The sequence below is a fragment of the Nannobrachium achirus genome, assembly GCF_963921795.1.
Source record: "Nannobrachium achirus genome assembly, chromosome: 6".
In the NCBI taxonomy this organism is placed as follows: domain Eukaryota; kingdom Metazoa; phylum Chordata; class Actinopteri; order Myctophiformes; family Myctophidae; genus Nannobrachium; species Nannobrachium achirus.
In genome coordinates this window covers 64,918,553-64,941,302 of record NC_137815.1, presented here as the reverse complement: position 1 = coordinate 64,941,302, position 22,750 = coordinate 64,918,553, and the positions used below count along the sequence as shown (strand labels likewise).

At 40.7% G+C, this 22,750-nt stretch overlaps 1 protein-coding gene across 1 annotated transcript in view; it reads left to right on the top strand.

Annotated features, from left to right (window-relative positions):
- The window catches only part of tgm2b (transglutaminase 2b), a 28,761-nt gene extending 14,079 nt beyond the window's left edge, over positions 1-14,682 (top strand). The window contains exons 8-13 of the mRNA XM_080729008.1: positions 2,406-2,515; positions 2,954-3,196; positions 5,499-5,774; positions 7,153-7,313; positions 10,294-10,430; positions 14,435-14,682. Coding sequence (XP_080585134.1) covers positions 2,406-2,515; positions 2,954-3,196; positions 5,499-5,774; positions 7,153-7,313; positions 10,294-10,430; positions 14,435-14,585 — 1,078 coding nt within the window. The 3' untranslated portion in view covers positions 14,586-14,682. The remainder of the gene's footprint in view (positions 1-2,405; positions 2,516-2,953; positions 3,197-5,498; positions 5,775-7,152; positions 7,314-10,293; positions 10,431-14,434) is intronic.
- The last annotated feature ends 8,068 nt before the right edge of the window (positions 14,683-22,750 follow it).

Here is a 22,750-nt window from a genome sequence, read left to right as displayed (position 1 = left end):
ACAGCTGTGTTGCTATACGTCTTTTATTTACGGGGATTATAAAGTGAGTATAAAGAAATACTGTCCTAATAGATAGGTTGTTGCTAGGAGATGGTTTCTTTCAACTTAAAGGAGCTATAGTCAACTTGTTCTTGAAAAACGAATGCTAAAATAGAAATAATGTTTCGAAAATATTTTATTTTATCATTATTTTACTATAATGATAAAATAATCATTTTGGCCATTGTAAACAAAGTGTCGGTCTGACAATTGCCAAAATGATTATTTTATCATTATTTTACGCTTTTTGTGGTAATTTTTTAAGTGAAACACATATATGAAGCTTATTTTTGTATAAAATAATTTCGAAACATTATTTTTATTTTAGTATCCGTTTTTCAAGAAAAGGTTGACTATAGCTCCTTTAACATCCTGTTAGCTGTTTACGCCACTTTGCTAAAGGGCCTCCCAGACGATAGTGATATTAGTTAGGAATGTCAGGAATTCACCCTTTGTTAGCCTCCTGGTTGGTCCCTGACTGACCAACCAGCAGGCTCTATCTGCCTTGTCCCGCCCTGGTTCCGCCTTTTTTATGTTGAATTAGCTAAAACATATTTTTTGGAGAAATAAAAACATTTAAAAACATGCTGATTCACTATGCTGCCACTGAGCAGCTCAATTGACTGAAACAAAGTTTGAAATTAGAATTGAGCACACAGAATAACAATATGAAGCAACTGAATTAACATGGCAGTGGATGGAATGTCCCACTGAATGTCCCACCAAGACACAGCAACCAATGTGTGTGGAGAGGGGCAGGACAATGGGCGGGACTTGACAAAGGGTGAATTAACAGAAGGCTGCCGAAAGAGGAAGGGGCAAAGGTCAAGGTCACTGTCGGTCAACGTGAAAATGACGTAGTAACTTTGCCCTGTGTTTATCTAACAAAGCAATTTAAGTGGGCTCAGTAGGTTTATTCATAAATAGATGCAGGATAGGTAGGTTCAATGCTATGTTTAGTCAATAAAGTATAGGTTTTAAGTGGATAAGTGGGCAATGGAGCTGGGGAAGAGAACTTTGAACCTCCTCCATATCGTCATTGTCGGGTGGAAACCTTGTATCTCCAAAACCATTCGTTTTGTATTTATCATTTTAAAAACGATTTAAACTAGTGAAAAAAGACGATCTACAAGCACACAACGCCTCGCACCACAATGCAGTGTGTGCTTGTAGATCAACTGTTTTCACTAGTCTTGTGCGACCGTCTTGTGTGATGAAGCAGGGCTTTACTTCATGAAAAAACATACAAATTTGAAACTTGGAGATACAAGGTTTCTGCCCGACAGTGATGATATGGGTTACGCCTCCTCGCTGAAGTAGCTGGTGTCTCCATGTGTGTCAGAGGAGGCATGTGGTTGTCTGCACCCTCCCCAGGCCAACAGTGGGTGTTGGCAGTGACGGGACACATGGGTGGAATAGGAAATGATTAAATTGGGGAGAAAATGCGGAATGATATGATATATATATATATATATGATATAGTACTTTATTGTCAGTTAGTTCACACTGAAATTTGTCTTGCGACACAGCAGCCATGTATGTGAAACATATATACAAACATTTGACACAAAGGAACAAAAAACAGGATTACATACATAAGGATAATAGTATTTCTTGCCAACATTAGAATGCTGTTATCATATGTAGATGTATATAGCCTCTGAAGTGGTTGTCCAACTATCTTTGAACAAATGTCCAGTTGTTGCAGCAGTCGTGACTTTAGGGCTGCAGACAGGCATTTTGCTATATACTGTACATGTACTGTAAGCCCCTCCCATACACTAAAATGTGTTCCCGGCCTGAATGGTTAAACAGTGAAGGAAGTAGATTCTTTGCTTCATTTTCTTACACACAGATTCAATCTGATCTTTCCATGACAAAGGATGGTCTATTACTACTCCGAGGTATGTATACGAACATACCTGGTTGATCAGTTCACCATGAATAGTAATGGGAGATCTGTGTGTATCTAGTGGTGCACCAAAAACAATCTCTTCTTTCTTTTTTGTGTTAATGATGAGAGCGTTGTTATCACTCCATTCGAACACCTTATTCACTCTGAGTTGGTGCAGTCCAGGATCACTGGAGCTATCTTAAGAGGGACATTAAAACGGTATCATCAGAGTACTTTAGATAGAATGTGTTGGTCTGGTGTGTCAGTACGACATTCAGACAGACATTCCTCAGTACGACAGCTGTCAGTATAAAGGGTAAAAAGTATAGCCGAGCTTACACAACCTTGGGGGGGCCCAACATTAGTAGTTACTGCTGAGGAGAGGGAAGCAAAATAGGAAATGGTTTTATTATGAAATCATGTGTGCGTAAGTCTGGGTTTAGCTGATGATGTTCTGTATTGTGTTTTCTAGGAACTATCACTGCTGGGTAGAGAGCTGGATGACAAGGCCTGACCTCAAAGCAGGGAAAGAGTATGATGGCTGGCAGGCCTTTGACCCAACACCACAGGAGAAAAGTCAAGGTATCTTCACACTGTATGCAAATTATTTTTTTTAGCGCTGATAAGTTCCACCAGTGGTGTCAAGTAACTAAATACATTTACTTAAGTACTTATGTTCAATTTTGAGGTATTTGTACTTTACCTGAGTATTTCCAGTTTCCAATATTTTTAGTACTTTTAATTTACTTCTTTCTATTGTTTTAGCGAATTTAGTATTTTGATTTCAGTGGGTGGGGGCATGCGTACAAGTGGCTAAGTATGTATTTTTAGACACAATAAGCAGGACATTTCTTTGTTACTATTTACACCAGCCCCCTTAAGTCTACATCTGCCCATGAAAGACCCATGTTGTAAAAAAACAAAGTTGTAATTTAAGTATTTTGAATTGATTTGGGTACTTTTTCCACCACTGAGTTCCACCTCCATCTTTGATTTTGCATCCTGCTGTGCGTACCTCAGGCGTGTACTGCTGTGGGCCCGTACCTCTCAAGGCCATCAAGGAGGGCGAGCTCCTGTTCAAATACGACGCGCCGTTCGTCTTCGCCGAAGTCAACGCCGACATTCTCACCTTCATGAAGAAGAAGGATGGCAGCACCGAAAAGGTCCACACCAGGTCCTTCCTGGTGGGCCAAAAGATCAGCACGAAGAGCGTTGGCAGCGATGCCAGGGAAGACATAACTCACCTGTACAAGTACCCTGAAGGTACAGTGGCAGCGATGCCAGGGAAGACATTACTCACCTGTACAAGTACCCTGAAGGTACAGTAGACAGCAGCGCTGCCCGCAGTCTAGTACAGTAAACAGGGGCGTCACAAGGGGTAGGAAAGTGGGACTGAGTTACTAGGGCCCAAGGTGGTGGAGGGGCCTTAATTATTTTATACTTTAGCTATTGAAAAATAGCAGATATACAAGCTCACAGCGCGGCACCGAGTGCCGCGCTACGAGCTTGTAGATCTGCTATTTTTGAAAAGTCGTGAAAATGTGTGCAAATCTTTGAATATATGTATTTTTTAAGCGAACATTTGTAACTCAAATTTTGCTTCTGGGGGGGTCCCTGGAACTCAATATTTTGAGATGGGGTTCCATGGCCACATACATACCATTTTGGGGGTACTTCACATGAAAAGGTTTGAGCTCCACTGACATCGAAACATAGGTTTTTCAAAAAAACCTATAGAAGGATTTGAAATATTCAAATATTTTCATGATTTTTAAAAAATAGCAGATCTACAAGCTCACAGCGCGGCACTAGGTGCCGCGCTGTGAGCTTGTATATCTGCTATTTTTCAATAGTTAAAGCACAGGGGCCCCACAGTGAATCCTTGTACCCGGGGCCCAGAATTTGGTGCGACACCCCTGACAGTAAATAACAACACATAACCCCCGGGTTGAGCGTCACTTTGACAAACAGCGTGCTTACCCGTGTTTATGTCAGAGCAGCGGGAAGGGTCAGATAAGTACATGCTTTCTGAGGAGGCAGTCCTGTAAAACGCTGTTCACGCAACACACCATCTTCAAACAAATCTTTCAGAGATAGTTACCGGTATGCAAATGTAGCACCCCACAGTTAGTACCAGCCATGAACCAGCGACAACAGCCCTGCTAATCGGGCTCAGCTAATCGGGTTCAATCCCCGCTTCCGCGTATCACTACATCTGGCGTTGTCGGCAGGATGAGGAGCGTGATGCCCTCGTGAGGAGGAACAGTGCCACGTCGTGTGCGGCGGTCCGCGGCGTGATGTGTGAAGCGCGAGGGCGCGCTCCAAAAGACCTGGGGGGTGAATGTAGCACCCCACAGTTAGTACCAGCCATGAACCAGCGACAACAGCCCTGCTAATCGGGCTCAGCCCTATTAGCACGACTGATTGTGCGTTGGACTGGCGAGTGGGAGTCCCGGGTTCAATCCCTGCTTCCGCGTATCACTACACATGCATATAGCTGCACACTCTGTGTGTGTGTGTGTGTGTGTGTGCGCGTGCGTGCGTGTGCGCGCGCGTGCGTGCGTGTGTGTGTGTGTATTAGTATATCATTGTTGTCGGGTGGAAACCTTGTATGTCCAAAACCGTTTTTTTAAATTTATCATTAAAAGAAAGATTTAAAACTAGTGAAAATAGACGATCTACAAGCACACAACGCCTCACGCTGCGAGGTGTTGTGTGCTTGTAGATTGGCTATTTTCACTAGTTTCGCACGATGGTCTTGTATGATGAAGCAGGGGTTTACTTTACGAAAAAGCGTACAAATTTGAAACTTGGAGATACGAGGTTTCTGAACGACAGTGACGATATAGAATATACAGTATATTACAATAGTGCGATTTCAGTTCACCCCCAGACCATCTGCTACACTCACTTAGACATCTTGTTTGGCTTGCAGAAATCTTTTGGATAAAGCCATTACAAATATATCTGTGTTTAGTCCTGTGCTACTGATAAAATATTTTCTCCATATCGTTCCAGTACTCACTATAAATGTTTACTTTCCCTATATCTCAGAGGAGGAGGGTTGTGGCCGGTTTCCGAAATGTACCAATGGCATTATTTTGCAAATATTTCAAGCTAATGGAATGCAGGCTTTCACTTTGTGGAACATTATCTCACTAGTAGCCACGGTTGTTTAAAATTAATCTAGTTCTGGGCTACATTCCTTTAAGTTTAAAATTCCCGAATACAGTGTCCCCATTCTAATGTGATGGTAGGATATCATATTGTCGGGCAGAAACCTCGTATCTCGAAGTTTCAAATGTGTACGCTTTTTCGTAAAGTAAAGGCCTGCTTCATAATACAAGACTGTCGCACAAAACTAGTGAAAATAGCAGATCTACAAGCACACAACACATCGCACCGCTTGTAGATCAGCTATTTTCACTATTTTAAATCATTTTTAAAATGATAAATTCAAAACGAACGGTTTTGAACATGGTTTCCAGTGGAAACCGTGTTGGGTCGAAACTTTCGACCCAACAACGACGATATATATATTGGTTTCTTCTGGTCCTCCTGCCAGGCTCTGCTGAAGAGAGGGAGACATTCAAGAAGGCCGACCACCTAAACAAGCTGCTCCAGCAGCAGGACGACCAAGGCCTAGACCTCACCATCAAGGTCTCTGCTGAGATGAGGAAAGGCTGTGACTTCGACGTGTTTGCTGTGGTCACCAACAACACTTCGAGTGACAAAACGTGCCGCTTGAAGTTTGGGTCCCGAGCATGTTCCTACAGTGGAGTTCTGGGAAAGAACTGTGGCTTCAAGGACCTGCTAAATGTTGAGCTGTCACCGGGAGGAGGTTGGTCTGCTGCTGTGTGTGTGTGTGTGTGTGTGTGTGTGTGTGTGTGTGTGTGTGTGTGTGTGTGTGTGTGTGTGTGTGTGTGTGTGTGTGTGTGTGTGTGTGTGTGTGTGTGTGTGTGTGAGCACGCGCGAGTGTGTGCGTGCATGCCTGCATGTAACCCTGACCCATGTACACTACCTCATTGTTTGCATTACAGCACATGGCTTGTTTCAGAAACCACATTCTTGCATGGCTACTATGCCTATAAAGGGCATGCATGCCATGACAGAATAGTTCAAACATTTCGCTGAGAATGTACTAACATTCCTGTGTCAAAGCTTCCATGTTTCACCAAACTGTGTCAATGAAGGCTCCAAAACGGTTTATATCCTTAAACTGGCCTGCACTTCCAACTTAGATGAAGCAATAAATAAGCCTCAAGAGGCATGTGGTTACCTGGTATTTTATAACAGCTGAGAGGCGTGGTGAGACACGAGGCGAAGCCAAGTGTCTCCAACCCTCTCAGCCGTTAGAATAAATCTTTTTTGTTATCAGCTCAATGGACACGTTTGGAATTCAGTTTTATTCAGCACACGTCTTAACATAATTCCTGGCCTTTGGCAACCAGAAGTGCGAAAGTATAGCACTTTGACTCTCTAGTCTACACTGACTCTCTACACTATTTGAGTTTGTTTTTGGCAGACTAGGACATATCCATAGGTTGGCAGTAAGAGGCTTCCAAAAACTTGCAGAAAAAAAGCAACCAAAATTGCTTGAAAATTTCTGTGCAATCTCTTCTATCATTGGTAGCCACCAAGGCACCGTTACTTGGACCCCTGAGGGGTGTTTTGGGTTTTGTCCAAGATTTCCTGACTTTACCTTTTTACAGCACTGTGTAAATATTTGTGTCTGTGTATTGTATCTCTTATGTGGACATAAATAATAATAATATACTAATCTGTGTGTAACTAATCATTGTGTTCCTGTATGCAAGTACTGTACAGTATATCTCTCACAGTATTGTATTTACATAGTAATAAAGTACAGTATTTTCCGGACTATAAGGCGCACCGGACTATAAGGCGCACTGTCAATGAATGGTCTATTTTTGAACTGTTTTCATATATAAGGCGCACCGGACTATAAGGCGCACATACTGTAATAGACACTACTGTTGCGTTATGCATCCAACAGATGGAGCTGTGCTAAAGGGAATGTCAATGTCAATGAATGATCCATATATAAGGCGCACTGGACTATAAGGCGCACTGTAGTTTTTTGAGAAAATTTAAGGCTTTTAAGTGCGCCTTATAGTCCGGAAAATACGGTATGTGCTTTATATCTTCACACCTCACAGTGTGAGTGTTATATACTTAACCTTGTTACCTTGTTGCAGAGAGGCGTGTGCCACTACGGCTGAACTATGAGAAGTATGGTGATACCCTCACCGAGGACAACCTGATCCGCCTGGCAGCGCTGCTTATTGACTCTACCACGGGAGAGGCCACGCTGGCTCTGAGAAATATCGTACTGGACGACCCCGAGATTAAAGTCAGGGTGAGTAGACTGGCTGCGTGCAAGGCATGGAAACATGCTGAAAGGGAGAGGCAAAAGCTAGGGTATGGCAAAGATGGGAGTCTGTGTGCGCGAAAGATCTTGTCAGATCTTTTCCCCGGGTTTCTACGGTTTCTTGGGCTGGATATGGCAGCCTGGAAGTGCAGCTAAACTTGGCATGTTAGTAAACGAGCCACAATTAACAATAATGCATTGCACCTGTGCAGCTTGTAAATGAGTTCGTTTGGATGAGGGCAGGTGTACAGAACAAGAACAACTGAAGTTTCAGAATTGAAGATGTATTTTCTTCTTGCAAAATGGTTTTCAAAATAGGTTCAAAAATGTAGAATTGAAAACGTCGCTGCGCGGCTGAAAAAGCCACCCGCCTCCCATTGAAAATGAATTGCTAGGAGGCGGTGACCGCGGCTAGTGTGGAACCCCCTAAAGGCAGGCATAAGGTAAAGTACTACTGACTTCATACCAATGTTGAGGACAGAGCGCTATCTCAGGGCATTGTGCCCTCAACTTCCCTCTCTCACCTCAGAGACCGGAATAACTGAAAATACTTGAACCAGACTGAGACCTAGCCGCGTCTCAAGTCCTTAAATTATTCCTATTTCCTTCACTTGTTTCCCATTTCCTTGTATGTTAGTCCTGCCCACAGGGAGTTGGCCTATCACCTGTGATGTTGTCATCAGAAATGGCCAATGGGATGTCTCCTCTTCTCTATTTCCTCAATGGGAGGGACTAACATACAAGTTAGGAAATAGGAAATAGGATTGATTTAAGGACTTGAGACGCAGAGATACCCTGGTGTGGGCGTTCCCCCCATGTTGGTGGAAACCAACTTCCCTTGACCAGGGACACCAACTACACCTTAAATTCGAGTGTAAATCCAGAAAACATTTCAAAGCAAATCACACAGAAATCATTGACATGTTTAAGGTAAGCATAAACCATGTTTTGTAGCATTCACAATTCTTTTCATACAAACACATTTTAAACTGCAAAAGGCACACACCCCTGGCCAGTGGTATGACCCAATTACCTCCCCCACCCAGTATATAAAGAGCAGAGCAGAGGGGTGTGACTCTTCTAGAAGACCAGAGCTGTAACAGGTGGTGGTAAGGAAGGTGTGTTTGTTTGGAGCTAAAGGAGATTAAAGGAGTATTTTAATGCCAACAATTGTACTGTGTCTCATTTGTGACTTGACTGAATATTTAAGTTATGCATAATGACATAAAAATAATGACCAATACCAAAGTCTACAAACATTTAAATGACTAGGTAGTGCACTTACTAGCATTCAAAAGGTTTGTTGTAGACCATGAGGTTATGACAGAATCAGAAAAATAAGGAACAAGGCAAGTTTAAAGTGGGAAAGTTAGTCACTTTACCACACAGCTGACCTGCGGAACCTGGGAATATACCATTTTGTCAAGATGGGGAGAATACAAGTGTGGAGAATATATTTTGTAAAATGTTGTATTTGTAGTTTTTTTTCTCCTGTAATTTAACAACATGATAACCAGCGCAGATAGACAAAGAGACATTCATGGATTTATATTTAAAAGTAACTTTTATTTTTCCCCCTGGACCCAGGGTATGGCAGCTGCATACCCCTGCCATACCCAACAGACGCCCCTGGGCTGATGTAAAACAAACCCAGACTGTTCATCTTGCAATTTTGGGAGTGTGGAACCGGAACGAGCTGGTCGTTCTAAAAGAAAAAATAGGATGAATAAGCTCCACTGTTTTTATTGCGCTCAACGTTTCAATCAATGTTTCATCAGAACTATTTCAACATTCCTGATAAAGATCTGTTGATTGAAATGTTGAGCGCAATAAAAACAGGGGAGCTTATTCAACCAGTCATCAGACTTTTTTCTTTATGATGAACTGCACCCGCAGGACACTCAAGTGGATGTGCGTGCACCTTTTCTTGAGTTATGACCGTTAAAGTTAACCACTTAAAGGAGTAGTTCACCCCCAAAATGACTTTTTTTTCTATTGATTAGTCACGCCATGGAGACTAGAGTTCAATAATATTTTTAGTTTTTTGTCACATTCCTAAGACAAAAATGTGATAACAATAAATGTACCCCCATTTGTTCCACCGGAATCATTGGGGGTAAATTTACTCTAATCAAATTTTTGTCTTAGGAATGTAACAAAAACCAAAAAATATTATTGAACTCTAGTCTCCATGGCGTCATTTTGGGGGTGAACTACTCCTTTAAGCTGTACTGTACTTGACTGGACTAGCAAAAATAACCAATCTACAAGCTCAGAATGTGTCACATCGTGATAGCTAACATCTAGAGTGGGTTTCTGGTTTTGCACAGGCACGTGCACACATAGACATTTTATCCGTCTGTAAAAAGTGCCCTCTCCAGACCATGCATGCAGTTTTTACTATGGTGAAAGAAATACAAATGCCCCTCTTTCCATGCCATACCTGAAGGCAGCATTCAAGAGAATTACCTTGTCCAAACTCTCCTGATCTTGAATGCAGCATCTTATGTTGAAGGAAATGCCCTCTTTAGTCTCATTTCCACTGTAGGGCCAACCCAGAACTAGAACCAGAACTTTCCAGAACCAAGAACTTTCAAGAACCCGTGGACCCAGGACCAAGTTCTGCTTACGTTTCCATATAACCAGAACTAACTGGGAAGGTTATTCTTCTACCTCAGGAGCAGGACCTAAAAAAAGGTTCCAGGAACCTTGTCTGAAACCGTGCCGTGTGCAATGGAAACAAAACCAGAACCAAAAAAATAGGTTCAGGTTCCTGAAAGTTCTACTTGCAGTGGAAAAGGGGCTTATGTGTAGGATTCCATGCCGTATGCCACATCAACAGTATTGACTTGATTATGCTTGTGATGTCAAGCACCGAAAATATGAGCTTTCATTTTCATCAAAAGGCCCTTTTAGAAATGTCAGCCCCTGCCTCTCTAACTTTCTCTGCACGTCCCTGGTTTTGTAGATTCTGGGGGAACCAAAGCAGAACCGAAAGCTGGCTGCTGAGCTCACTCTGCAGAACCCCCTGCCCAAACCCCTGGAGAACTGTTGCTTCAGCATCGAAGGGGCCAACCTCACAGGAGGACATGTGATCACTGAAAGGTACTGTATGCTGCTTTGTTATCCAACTACTATAAGACACCACACCACACAATCCTTGAAGTCGCCTACATAAGTGGTCCTCAACCTTTTCAGGCTGCGACCCCCCAAATAATCATATTTTAACTGGGGACCCCCACCCTGACGAGCACTAAGAGTTGAGGCATTGCATTTGGTATAACACGGTTCTATTGTGAAAATAGCAGATCTACATGCTCGTGTTCGAGGCGTTGTGAGGCACTGCATCGTGAGGCGTTGCGAGGCGTTGTGAGCATGTAGATCAGCTATTTTCACAATTTCTACCTCTAATATTTGACAATTTGGCCAATTTTTTATTTGTCATTTTAGAGGTATTAAAAAGTCCTTAAATTGTCACGTTAGAAATGTGCAGATACCCTCTGTACACTTAAACTTTATTTCGGTTTGTTTACTGTTGAGAAAACAATGTTGCACATTAAGTTAATCATCTGGGGACCCCCCAAAATAATTTGGGGGACCCACAGGTTGAGAACCACTGGCCTACATTTGCATCATTTTGATCAGATAATAATGATTTAATTGGTCAAAAGGTGCTGTTGTTAGAATCCAACGTGGTGCATTCGGCTTTGTCGAGCCTTTATACGAACACCATTGGCCCGTGTTTGGGGGAGGGAAGCGGGTCAGGGAGGGTGATATTAATCACGGTACGTATGCTTACGGACTGGGCGGTACCTGTCAGCAGGGACTGTTGGGCGGGAGGCTCCACCTCGTTCCTGTGGGGGCCAGTAGGATACAACAGCATTGACTACACACAGAAATGTGTCTAGGGAGGAATCATTTGGCATATATGTGACGGAGAGAGTCGCAGCCCCAGCCTTGAAGCCTCAAAAGTCTAGTATCTCCCCCAGACCAAAAAGATGTCTCTTTGGTCTAGTGGTTAAGACATTGGACTTTCGCGTGGGAGACCCGGGTACGAAGCCGGGTGGGGAGGTTCGGATCACCTCCGTTACATTGGTGCCGTGACCCGGATTCGGGCTTCCCCGTAGGAGGAGGTCAAAGGGGGGTGAGTGTGACGGAGAGAGTCGCAGCCCCAGCCTTGAAGCCTCAAAAGTCTAGTATCTCCCCCAGACCAAAGAGATGGCTCTTTGGTCTAGTGGTTAAGATATTGGACTTTCACACGGGAGACCCGGGTTCGATACCGGGTGGGGAGGTTCGGATCACCTCCGTTACATATGTACCATAAATTGGTGAGAAAAAGGGCAAAATGAATAATTAACTATCTCATTAGTCATCCTTAACAGGCATCTGTCAAGTTTCTATAGTGTACAGTACTCCATATTAGATCATGTGCAATGTGCCAGAGCCAGTAACCCCAAAGAGCAGACAGTTCCAGAGTCAAAACAAAGAAAAGCAGGACTTGGTAATACCAAAGAACAGAACAGAAAGTGTAGGTCCTATTGGTTGTTGATCCTACATGGCTACTGGCACAATGTACTGACCAAGTCGCTTGGTGGTGTGCCGACACCGAGGAGTAGTCTGTGGCCAGGGATGTGCTGGGCCCCTGATTCAGCCCAGGAAAAAGAGTTGGAGAGGCCCTCATTGCAGGCTATAGAGAGAGGGATCTCTCTATAGCGCTGCTGCTACTCAAAGATTTGCCATTTCAGATCATGACAAGTGACAAGCCAGTGGGCCAATTACATGAGTTATATTTCGTCGTTGTCGGGTGGAAACCTTATGTCCAAAACCGTTTGTTTTGTATTTATCATTTTAAAAATGATTGAAACTAGTGAAAACAGCCGATCTACAAGCAAACAACGCCTCGCGGTGCGAGGCGTTGTGTGCTTGTAGATCTGCTGTTTTCACTACTTTTGTGCAAACAGTTTAATTTTTACTTTTGTGCAAACAGTTTAATTGTTTCCTAATGGCCGGCTGGGAATGAACCGGCCGTTCGGGAGTTGTCCCGCTTTTCCCAATGGCCAGCACGTCCTTGTCTGTGGCTGAATGTACTCCTTATCCCAGCTCACTCCTCCCTCATAGAGGGGATGGGAGGGGTTCTGCAGGATAGCGGCCAACTTCCTCCTCATCCTCCCCTCTGCAACAGTGTTGTTTTTGACAGCAAATTTTGATTTAGTTTTAGTCATAGTCTTTTGAATAAAATGTCTTTTAGTTTTAGTCTTAATTTTTAGTCGCCTGAAAAGTTTTAGTTTTAGTCTAATTTTAGTCGAATAAATATCATAAGATTTTGGGCGACTAAATCTACAGTTGATTTAGTCAACTAAAATGTATTTCTGCAGGCCTTGATGTCATCGTAATGGCTGATTTTACATGCGGAAAATAGCCGATCTACAAGCTCACAACGCGTTTTGTTTTAGTCTTAGTTTTAGTCATCACAGCTTAGTTTTTATTTCATTTTTATTTAGTTTTCGTCAGTGAAAAAACGCAGTCGACAAACATTTTTCATCATAGTTTTAGTCAACGAAATCAATATTGCTCTGCAACCACCTCCTGGTTGTCCAGTTTAAAGGAGTAGTTCACCCCAAAAATGCTTATTTTCTTCTTCTTTTGTCGCATTCCTGTGCCAATAATTTGCCAGTAGCAGTGTACTTCATTATCTTCATTATTAGTACTTCATTATTGTTTACTCGTATATGAATTCCTTCCATCCCTTATTGAAAGTATTGCGTTTTGGATAAAGCCTGAACAAACTGTCAACACTTGTTATAAAAATAAATAGCACTTGACCCGGCAAGCCAGCACACTACAGTAAATCTGTCAAGGTTATATCAAAGTTAACTGGTCTTCCAAAACGGTCATCACCATTAGATTTGTGAAGTAACAATTGACCTTAGTCAATAGTAACTGAAGGTTTTGCCCAGGTCAAAGACATTATTTAATGTTAAGAGGAAAGCAAGCACTCTGCAAAAAAGGAAATGTCTAAAATGTTCTGCTTGGTAATTTGTTGGCCTGGGCTGCATGACGCAATCAGATGCTTGACTGGACATTATGTAATGCTGCTGAGACAGAAGCCCAAGGGCATGGAAATAAAAAAATGTCTTTAAAGAAGCTGAGGTTTGGACTGAAAGAATAACTAATGGTGGCTTGTTATTTAAGAATGCAGATTGCATCATCCACCAAGATAGAAATAAAAAAAGAAAAACGTCCCTTCAATTTCATGGCAGTAGCAAGTGAGGAAAATACTTTGATCTGCTGGAATGACCAATCCAGGGATTGCCATGAAAGCGGCTTTACTTTATATACTGAAGGCTTAAAAATGTGCAGGAAAACCCATCCTCTCCCTTCTACTCTGCACTGGATTCTTACTCTTATGCAGAATGTTTATACAACTAGAGCCTGATGTCCATAAATAGTCATAACTGCCAACTACACATGATTAAAACCCATTTAGAACGGGTACACATTATTGTGTATCATTATTTTATGCTTTAACTTTTGAAAAATAGCAGATATACAAGCGCACAGCGCGTGCTGCAAGCTTTTAGATCTGCTATTTTTTTTAAATCGTGAAAATTTGATTTTTTTTTCTAAGATTTTTTGAAAAACCGATGTTTCTATGTCAGCAATCTGGCCAGCCATCGTCAAAGAAAAGGTCCTTTTCACTTAACTGGAGCTCAGTTAGTCTGTTCTTGAGAGACTACTATGTCAGTGGTTCTCAAACCTTTTCATGTCAAGGACCCCCAAACTGATATTTATTTGGCCACGGACCCCCATCTCAAAATATCTAGTTCCAGGGACCACCCGGAAGCAAAATTTGAGTTACAAACGTTCGCTTTGAAAATACATATATCCAAAGATTTGCACACATTTTCACGACTTTTTGCAAAAATAGCAGATTTACAAGCTCGCAGCGCGGCACTCGGTGCCGCGCTGTGAGCTTGTATATCTGCTATTTTTCACTGGTTAAAGCATTCAATAAATCTAGGCCTGAGTGGGTTAAACATTGGAGAGAACGATAAAGATCTTTAAGTGCGTGTGAGAATCACTAAACCTTAAAATGTTTATACCTTCAGGCTGGCGTCCACGGTGGGACCGGGAGAAGACGCCAAGGTCAAGATCTACTTCACACCCACCCAGTCAGGCCTCCGAAAGCTGGTGGTGGATTTTGATAGCAACAACCTGTGCCATGTCAAGGGCTACAGAAATGTCATTATTGGCAAGTAGTATATATCACCAACATTACACTTGCATTCACGTTATGCATAAAAGCAGTTGCAATGACGATGAATCGTCATTATTATAGTTGGTGCTGACCGATATGTTTATATTTTAAGTGAATGAAACACGGCATCTTTTTTGCACAGTCAATTTCATATTATGCAAGAAAAATACCTAAAGAAGTATTCTAATGTGACCTGAGCAAGACAGTGCTTCAAAGTCTGTTAACCAATATGCATGCAATGCTTTAAGACACATTTGATAAAGGCTATACTGTTGCTCTTTGAAATAATGAATAGTAAAGTACTGTGTACTAAATGTACTATTTTTATACTTTGTAAAAGCCAAAATAAATAAATAAAACATTGAACAGTTAACTACTGTTTGTATTTGCAATGTTGTAAAGTAACTAATGCATTTACTCAAGTACTGTACTGTACAATGTTGAGGTATTTTTACTTTTTCTGTACTTTTACTTCTACTTCACTACATCTCAGAGGCAAATATTATACTTTTACTCCACTACAATTATTTGAAAGCTTTAGTCACTTGTTACTTCTTAGATTTGTATTATTATTATAAAACACTGTAGCTTCTGCCCTCCATATTGCTATAGCCATTTTTTTAAACCACGAGTGAATGAGGTCATATGGGAGTGAGATTACAGATTCTCTATTTATTGTAGGAATTTGAATGAGACAAACAGTTAGAGCCGATGCAGACTTTTTGGACACAGGTGGGAATATTTTAATTTTGTTCTTCTCAGTATAAGACAATCTACTTGTATTGCAGAAACAGAACAAACTGTATTGTTCTGTTTGGGTATTTTAAAAATTGCTCTCCTGGGGGGGGGGGAAGTAATTTTCTATTCCACGTCTTAAGTTTTGTACTCCTTGAAGTTACATGGACTAATGACTTTGACTAGAAAAATACCGTATAGTCTTCAGAGACTCACCGATTCTGGTCAAACATTGAATAGTTTGACCCAACATTTTAATCCATGCACAAGTACTGTTTATATTATTCACGTTTGAGAGTGAACCAAGACAAATTCCTATCAACTATGTTGACATGGCAATAAAGTTATTGAATCTTGAATCGTGATAATGTACTTGTTTCTTGAGGTTGATGATTTCCCCTGATTCCACCCCTCTGCCAAAGTACAAGTTAGAATGTCGTCACTGTCGGGCAGAAACCTTGTATCTCCAAGTTTCAGATGTGTACGTTTTTTCACCAAGCAAAGCCCTGCTTCATCATACAAGGCTGTTGCACAAAAGTAGTGAAAACGGACGATCTACAAGCACACAACGTCTCGCGGTGCGAGGCGTTGTGTGCTTGTAGATCTGCTATTTTCCCTAGTTTAGTTCATTTTTAAAATGATAACTACAAAACAAACTGTCTTGGACATACAAGGTTTCCACCCGACAACGATGATATGGAATACCTCCATTTAAGATGATTGTGTGGAGGGAAAGTATGCTAATGAAAGATGACATTTAGAGAATAACACCCTATCACTATAGAAAACACATGCCTGCAATGCATCCACAGCCCCAGTCTTAGTGCAGTTGCATGTGACGCCTCTTCAGTTCTTCCTTATCGCCCTCTGCTGGCCTAAAGTAGCATGTGCACCACAGTGTGTGTTAGATCGGTGGTTCTCAAACGTTTTCATGTCAAGGACCCCCAAATTGACACTTATTAGCACACGGAACCGCTATTTGAAAAGCTATGACAGGGACCCCCAAAATAAATGATTTTTACTGCTCTATAGCAGCTATTCTTAACCATTTTTAATTTCAAGGACCCCCAGTTTGACATGCACTTAATAGGCTACAGAACCCCATACTGTAATGGCATTTCTATCTTTGAGAGTCTAAGACCATAATTTATATTGCAAAAATCAATGTTCATTTAACTCTGAGAGTGTAAATGGAACCAAATGGACCTGTTAAGCCTCTATATCAGAGTCCAGGGTGAAGAGCTATTCACTTCACCGCAGTGTAGTTTTCTAGCTATCACCTAAAAATACATAACAAAGCCTAGGTGATAGCTAGGAAACTACAACGCGGTGAAGTGAATAGCTCTTCACCCTGGACTCTGATAGAGTTCATTTGTACACTCTCTGAGTTACATACCCATACGGGTCCATTTGGTTCCTAACTATCATTTAGCTGAGGACCCCCTGGAACTCCCTCAAGGACCACTGGGGACCCCTTGGAACTCCCTCAAGGACCACTGGGGATCCCTGGAACCCACTTTGAGGAACCAATATGTTAGATGAAGATAACATGTACATTACATGTGCTGAACAGCAGCTGGCAGCAGTACATCACTACACAATGTCCTCCACTGAAGAGCTGTGCTAGAGTCCTGAGACCATCATGTACACAATGTCCTCCACTGAAGAGCTGTGCTAGAGTCCTGAGACCTTTATGTTACACTGATACTGTTTAGCAATGCTATAGCCTTTGACCATTTAGGAGAGCCAATTAGGGCTGTCACAATAATGACATTTTACATGAATTGCGATTAACGATGTAATTGTGTTTTTGTCGTTGACAATTACATTTCTGTTTGGCTTTTAGGCTTTGAAGTTGCACATGGCAGATATGACACATAACCTAAATATACAAAGACATTACTGACATATTTGACAACTTTGTACTTAAAAAAGAACATTGATAGTTATACGACGCATTGTGAGCTTGTAGATCTGCTATTTCCACTATTTTTTACTTTTACTGAACATTTTCAACATGGAAGCGATTATGACGATTATGAAAAATAATCGCGATTATGTCAAATAATTGTGATTAGACGATTATGTAATAATTGTGACAGCCCTAGTGCCAATACTGCAATTGTAAATATAATGACAGTTACTCCAGCCCTTCTTGCTTTATCATTCAAAATATGTTAAAACATTGTATTTATGTATGTATTATACTTTGTCATGACATGTAGGCATGACAAAGTCTTAATTTCCACTGGCTCCGTTGAATAACCAACCATCTGGATAGCTATCATGATACACGGTGGTGTAAAGTAACTGAGTAAATTTACTCAGGTAGCCTACTGTACAATTTTGAGCTATCTTTAGCGGAGAATTTCAAACTTTCTGTACTTTTACGTCTACTCCACTATGCATCCCAGAGGCTACTAGTTACTTTTTAGATTTAGATTATTATTACAAAACCTATTACCTATATACCTTCATCCATTTGAAAATAGCCGATCTACAAGCTCACAAGATCTGCTATTTTCCAATGTTTTGTCTTGTACAATAACAGAGTATTTCTGTATTGCAGTATTGACACTTTTACTTGAGTCTTTATCTTAAACCATGAATATGTAGGACAGGCATTCTTTGATTTCTGATGTATTTGGGCTTGTAATCACATTTTCTTTTAATTTACATTCTCTTTATATGGTGAATTTGAACGCTTTTATACCATATTACTGTATCTTAAACCATGAATATGTAGGACAGGCATTCTTTGATTTCTGATGTATTTGGCCTTGTAATCACATTTTCTTTTAATTTACATTCTCTTTATATGGTGGGTTTGAACAGTTTTATAACATATTACTGTATCTTAAACCACGAATATGTAGGATAGGCATTCATAAGCTTTATAGCTTCAGCCTATTCCTTTTGATCACCTCAAACAGTGCTACTGTTCTCTTAGGCTTCTTGTATAAAATGTTTGCTACTGTGAGTTGATCTAACTAACTAACTAAAAGTATTTTTCCACCACTGATGATCCATGGACCAACGTTAATTCAGGCCTAGAATTATTGAATGCTTTAACTATTGAAAAATAGCAGATATACAAGCACACAGCGCGGCACCGAGTGCCGCGCTGTGAGCTTGTAGATCTGCTATTTTTGAAAAAGTTGTGAAAATGTGTGCAAATCTTTGAATATACAGTATGTATTTTTAAAGCGAACGTTTGTAACTCAAATTTTGCTTCTGGGGGGTCCCTGGAACTAGATATTTTGAGATGGGGGTCCGTGGCCAAATAAATATCATTTTGGGGGTCCTTCACATGAAAAGGTTTGAGAACCACTGACATACAGTAGTCTCTCAAGAACAGAACTGAGCTCCAGTTAAGTGAAAAGGAAGTTTTCTTTGACCATGGCCGGCCAGATTGCTGACATATAAACATAGGTTTAAAAAAAAAACACCTTAGAAGGATTCAAAAGACACTTATAGAATCGGGTCAAAATTCAAATTTTCAATATTTTTCAAAAATAGCAGATCTACAAGCTCGCAGCGCGGCACTCGGTGCCGCGCTGTGAGCTTGTATATCTGCTATTTTTCACTAGTTAAAGCATTCAATAATTCTAGGCTTAAATGGGTTAAGGAAGGAAATAAAGGAGTCTCCAAGCAGACTCCCTTTGTACCCAACTAAATGTCTGTTCTGCCAGGGAACGACATTCTCTTGCTACTCCCTCTGACCTTTATTCTGCGTTCCACCTATAATGAGGAGAAAGTGGTAGCAATTGTACCCTAGTGTCAGAAAAGTATAGGCTACGCTAGTTCAAAAAGCAAGCCTTTCACGCTGTTCACACCAGAAAACTTTTACCTGGCTAAGGTCATAAATCATGATTCCGATTCAGACACAACAAGTGTGCTGGTGGAATTTATCCATTCTCTCACTGCGTAGCTGGCTGGCACTGTATGCAGCCTCACATTGTATTACCCATATGCCCACATACTACAGTAGCCTACTGGATAGCTTGCCTTGTACAATTAGTCTGCCTACATTTATCTTTAAAGGACAACTTTGTTTTTTTTTACAACAAGGGTTCATATTTTAGATAGTCATCAGAGAAAAGAAAAGATGAGTGTTCAAATGTTTTCATTTACTTCTTTCTATCGTTTTAGTGATTTTAACTATTTTTTCCATGATGCACCGCAATCTTCCATGGGCAGAAGTGACTTATGGGGGCTGGTGTAAATAGTAACAAAGACATTGCCGGCTTATTGTGTCTAAAAATACATGTATTTAGCCACTTGTACACATGCCCCCACCCACTGAAATCAAAATACTAAAATTGGTACAATTTTAGAAAGCAGTAAATGAAAACATTTTAACACTCATCTATTATTTTCTCTAATTACAATCTAAAATATGAACCCATGTTGTAAACATCCAAAGTTGTCCTTTAAATACTATTTTTTTTGTGTTATTGCGACCGTAGGTCGCAGATTAGTATGTGAACGGTCACAGCTTGTCCGTATGTATCTCTGTCTGTCTGTCACGCCTGATATTGTGGTTCTATGGGTTTGTCGCTCTGACATCATGCTCTGATATCACTGTGATTTCAGGAGAACCACTCTTAACAGAATGGGTTCGCCGCTCTGACATCATCACACTCTGGCTTCACTGTGATGTCACACTAACAGAATCCCTTTTATGCCCATGTATGGAGTTCCCTGATGTCATCCAATATTAAGCCCATATCTAACAGGACTTCAAATGGGAATGCCCATATATGGAGACCACATCGGCCACATACCACACTAACAGAATCCATATATACCGTATGGCCAAGAGAGATGGCCAAGACAGCCCATATCTGTGTGGCTGGTTCTACAGATAGGGATCTCCATGTATGGGCATAAAAGGGTATGATGTCAGATGTCATAGACGTCATAGGACTTTCACATAACGAATAAATGAGTATAAGCATGTTTGGGCTCTCGCAGCATATCTCCATATACAGTACATGGATCTCCATATATGGGTACCAGGTAGCCTCACGTAGCCAGGCTTACTCCTCTGCGAAGAGAAAAGCCTTGTTAAGACCATAGGCTGAAACGGCATCATGACACGGTGCTACTTCCGCCGGGAGAATTTCACCGGAAGACTGCAACGCATGACGTAACTTCCGTTAACCGCAGCACTTCCGCCACTTCCGGTGTCTGCAGGTTCATGCCATTTACATGGCCTATTGTGGCCAGGGTGGGTACCTGCCAGGTAACTGGTCCCATATACCGGTACATCACTGGCCAGATGGCCAAGAAGACTGTATGTTGCCCAGAGGCGTCTTACTAGTTTGGTATGTTGCTTCTACCTTACACTTTCTTACTATCTATCTGTCTGTTAGGGCATTCACCAAATATTCGAATATAAAAGTCACTATTCGAAATTTTTCACCGAAGTTGAATATTCGCTTATTTATTTTTTTAATTGTTTTCTCTTTAAAACATATATAGTTTATAAAGCTTGGCTAGATAGGAAGTCATAAGAATGAGTTGTCAATGCCCCTGGTTGATGAATTTGTTAATGCTCTATACCAGGGGTTCTCAAACCTTTTTAGGCTGTGACCCCCAAAATAAACATATTTGAACTGGGGACCCCCACCCTGACAAGCACTTGGAATTGTAGGTATTACATTTAATGTGACTCGGTTCCACAGATAAATATATAATGTTCGCCTCTTGCTTACTTAATATTTGACAGTTTGGCAAGTCCTGTCGAATATTCGACTATTCGAATACTTTGAGGTCGAATAATTCGAATACTAAAAATAATCACTATTCGTGAATGCCCTACTGTCTGTCTGTCTGTCTGTCTGTCTGTCTGTCTGTCTGTCTGTCTGTCTGGAATTTCAAAGCAATCATAGTGGTCATTGTGTTTCCCCAAAATTGTGTTGCAATATTGATGTGTTTCCATCACAGACAGATCAGATATGACTGAGCCGCGTTGCAAACGTCTCACAATGTATGCATCTTGTATGCATGAGGAATCACAGGAATTAAATGTATGAGACTGAGACGTGGACTCTTTCCTCTTCACCCTTTTATTCACATTCTCTTTTCGCTTTTTTTTAAACAACAATCAGCTTGCAGTGCTATAAATGCCTGCGTCTTTGTTTTGTACCCAACTGTCTCATTATAAATGCATTACAGATCATTGTGGAATAGCAAAATCATAGCAAAGAAGAAAAAAGGCAGTATTTCATTCTCCGTGTCAAAATGGATGTATTTAACAGAGTAAATATCAAACAGCAGCACTTAGATTGTAGAACAAATACGATCGTGAAGATAAACTTGATACAGAGATGAAAACATGAGAGTTCATGTAAACGTGTAGGCAAAAAGCTATACAGGAGTTGAGTGGATACAGACAAAAGCCTTGAAGGAATAACCTACTTGTGTTTCTTTAATTAGTTAAGTAGCACATCATTCATTTATTTTAGATGATGATAAAAGTGTACAGTATCAAGGGTGAATAAAACACCAATTTACAAGTCATCATGACATGATGAAGGCATTTGCTTAATTTTACACTCCATTGTACAACAGTGTCGCATGCCAAAAATAGCAAATCTTCAAGCCGAGCGTGAAAGATCTGCTATTTTGTAAATCTGCAACGCAAAACAAAATACTGTATAAACATGTTTTACATTTGTATTCTGTGGACATTCTACGGGTGATTTAGAAAGACACACCTTTCAAATGCAGATATTAAATATAATTAAAAAAAACTAAACATTACAACTGTGCACAAAAATGGTGGGAAAGATTTTAAAGCATTTACAAGATATTACTTTAGCCGTTTGGTATAATGTTTTAGTGACAGGCCTTCGATAACCATTTGAAAACACATTTGTTTCAAAAAATAATGTTATCAATGTTATCAATGGGCCTTCAAGTCCTTCCTAACTTCCATGACTATGTCAGTATTCTGCTACTATGAGTACACAGCCAAATCCTGAGTGCTCCTTTAACTTCTAAAGTGTAAAAGTTTCTGAATTTATACTCCTGTGCATGGTGTTGCTTGCAGAATAATTTCTTTTTTTCAAGAGTATTTTCTTGTTCTTTTGTGTTCTTGTTTTTGTTCTTTTTTGCAATTAACGCCATCGTACAATGGAGTATAAAAGAGGCGCATGTCCATTTTCACACTTTCAGAGTTAAAGTGTACAGTACATGGATAAAAAACAAAACATACATACACAGAATAAACATATCGCTTTAACCAGAAATGTATTATGATTAGGACATCATAATCTTACCTCTGTAAGCTGACGTCTGCTGTTATTGACATGCTTCAGTTTTCATTTGGAAAGGTACTTTTCCCCCTTAAAGAAAACCTTGGAGGCAGCCACCATGTTACACTGATGCAAACTGCATATTTACTGCCTTACAGACACGAGTG